This window comes from Cryptomeria japonica, chromosome 9 (assembly GCF_030272615.1).
Source record: "Cryptomeria japonica chromosome 9, Sugi_1.0, whole genome shotgun sequence".
Lineage (NCBI taxonomy): Eukaryota > Viridiplantae > Streptophyta > Pinopsida > Cupressales > Cupressaceae > Cryptomeria > Cryptomeria japonica.
The window spans coordinates 70,073,656-70,076,706 of NC_081413.1; the positions used below are offsets into that span (position 1 = coordinate 70,073,656).

Consider the following 3,051-nt stretch of genomic DNA (forward strand, 5'->3'; position numbering starts at 1 on the left):
GCCGAAACAAGATACCATGTTGTCATCCATGTCAACATAATGAAACCAACCAATTGAGTGTCAATTGCCAACAAAAATGACCTATTGATTTTATTTTTGTTTTGTTGTAAGTTATATCTATTTTTGTGGAGGAACAAAAAGATCTATATTTTTATCTTTATATTTTTTAGATCTATCTCTATCAACAACTCAAAGGGGGCCACAGAGTAAATATATTCCTTAACCATTTATGGTTGTGTGTGGTTTACATGAAGGTAATTTTAAGGACCCATTTTCTCTAATCCAATTTTCTAAGACCATAATTGTATGTGATGGGAAATAGATGATCACATGTCTATGAGACTATTTGTGTAAATAATGTTGTAAATTTAGAGTATAATACACTAGTGAGGAGTTGGATATATTATAACCAATAATTGGGAAGGAAAAAAGAGAAAAAATTATCCAAGCTAAAGTTAGTATATTCTAGTCAATTTTGGAGCTCATACAAATTTAACAAAGATGGAAGAGATGCACACATCCTACTTCATTACATTAATTTGAAATAATCCATTTTATATATTTCATAAATCAAGCTAAAAAGTTTAGTAAAAATCCTAAACTGTGGTTGCCATTGGAAACTAAAGAGTCAACCACATTGATATCAACTGTGGGGTGGGGTCATGAATCCTAACTATTGTACAAAAAAATGATCTAGTTGGATCTGATAGCAAGGCTTACAAGACACCTATTTTTATTAAGTGATAGAGCATGAATCTCTTCCTAAGCAACCATTGAAAGCGTCGAGGGTTAATTCCATTTTGAGGTCTTCCAAAAATGCAAATTATGAAAATGATAGAAAAAACCCCAAAAAATATTTTTATGATATTTCCTTTATTTGGAGATGTAATTCTTAGCCAAATACGCTTGGTAGATTAGTGCAATACCTCTAATTTACCATAGATTGAGTCCACATAGTTGGATTGGTTTTGTGTTCTTATTTAACCTCTAACATGCTTATGTTGTTTAACTCATAAAAATTACTACTCTCTACCATGCATTGAAGATTAGTAACATGTATAGATACTTTTAAATGGTTGTTAGGAAAACTATGGAATATACTCCCATACGTCAACCCTTGGAAAAGACCAAGTTATTGTTGTGGAAATGATAGATAGGCAACAAGAAATGAGCTAGAATGTATATGTAGAATTTGATTTGTTTTATGACATCAAACTAAAGTATTTGATTAATGCATGTTACTTAAATGTTCCAGTATGAGACAAGATAGATTTGAGAGGTTTGGATATCAAAATAATGTAGTTGAATGTCTTTAAATACATTATCATAACAATTAATTTTACAAATTTATGTTTACTTAGCTAACAAAGACAAAAAAAAAAATCAAGATTAAAAATTGTAAACTTAAATGTTAAAAATTTAATCATTAGATCATAAGATTTTTCACACATTCATAAAAATGACTTAACATTATGAAATGATAAAAGCTTATGCAAGAAGTGATGAAAGATGTAATAAATATGAGTTGTATAAGATGCATACAAAACTAGAAAAGATGAACATGTAGGAATCTATCTGTATAGAGATCGATAAAGACTAGAAAAATGTAAGTAAACCACTCTTTCAAAATTAAATCAAAACTCTACATAAAAATGACACGCGTATGCAATTTTCACCGTTACAAGTAGATTGGAATATTTGCAGGGAAATCTCATGATTGTTGAGCTTCAACTTTATCAATTGATTGTGGCCTGTGCTGATCTAAAAGGTTCAGGTTGGCTGGATTGTTAAGAAAGTCAAGAAAAATGTCAATTATCATCTTACCATTTTCTTCCGTTCATAAGAAAGAGGAGAAAAAAAGTTGTAAAGTTGGTGAGACGTGGAAGCAATATTTTCCACAAAAATCTTAAATTCCATCCAGCTGGTTGTGACGCGGAGAATAGAGATGAAATGATGTGAACTCTGCAAATTTCCTTACAGATGAGACGTTTTGGCCACCTCCACTCACATGTCAGCAAATAAACGGCAATTGAGTGTTGGATAAGTTTAGGGTTTTTCTAAGCTGTAACTATCAACACAGTAAAACATTGACACAGATGTTATCTGTACATGTGGCATGGCTCCACATGATGCTAGCGTCCATTTTTCTTAAAGTTGGATTCCCCACAGCTTCTCTTACCAACAAATTTCAATTGGTTTCTTTCACTGCTATTCTCATACTGATTATAAAGCCCATTCTCTGAATCTTTTCTTAATTGTGCTTTCCATCAAGCAAGTGTGGGAAGGGGGAATAGAATTAACTGCAAGTATGAGAAACATTAGCTCTGCTTCTAGTACAGGCAGCAGCCCCCATTCTCCCATTCCATATTTGCTTGGTGGGATAGGTGCCATGTTGGCTCTTGTAATCTTTTCTCTACTTCTCTTGGTGTGCTCTATGTTGAGAAGATCGTCAAGGAATGATCATGGTGGGACGGAGAAGATTGAGATGGGTAAAAAGATTAACCATGGAAATGGTTGTGATGAGATGGAAAAGAGAGTAGTGGTCATCATGGCTGGAGATGATAATCCAACCTTTATTGCTGAGCCAGCCTCCATAGCAGCACCTGCAATTTAGAAGATATTTCATGGTGATGCACATTTTGGGGCAAGTTACAATCTGCTCATGTTTCTTTCTTTCTAATACCAGAGGATTGATGTCTAGATCAATCAAATTAAAGCTTGCCATCTATAATTGTATTTAGTAGAGTTAATAAAAGCTATGCTTTCCCTATTTTATTATTATTTTGAAACGTTTTACTCTATTTTTTTTCATGATGGATCTTTTAAATGTTGAAAAGCATAAACAATTGATTGTAAAAGCAATATTTTTAATAGACATTTTGAATTATATTGAACGTTTCATTTTGTTGATACCATTTATAATTCTTTCAATCAATCATATTAAAGGTTACTCTGCCCTTTAGACTGTAGTGTTTTGTTTTTCTGACTTTGTGGGTTATGCTATTTTCATGTTAGAAGAGAAATAATTAAATAATTTTATGAATGTAGACA

General features: G+C 32.2%; 1 protein-coding gene across 1 annotated transcript; it reads left to right on the plus strand.

The window, feature by feature from the left end:
* The first annotated feature begins 2,308 nt into the window (after positions 1 to 2,308).
* LOC131858283 (protein GLUTAMINE DUMPER 4-like) lies at positions 2,309 to 2,614 on the plus strand. Its single transcript, XM_059211474.1, has one exon. The coding sequence runs from the start codon at positions 2,309 to 2,311 to the stop codon at positions 2,612 to 2,614; it is 306 nt and encodes a 101-aa protein (XP_059067457.1).
* The last annotated feature ends 437 nt before the right edge of the window (positions 2,615 to 3,051 follow it).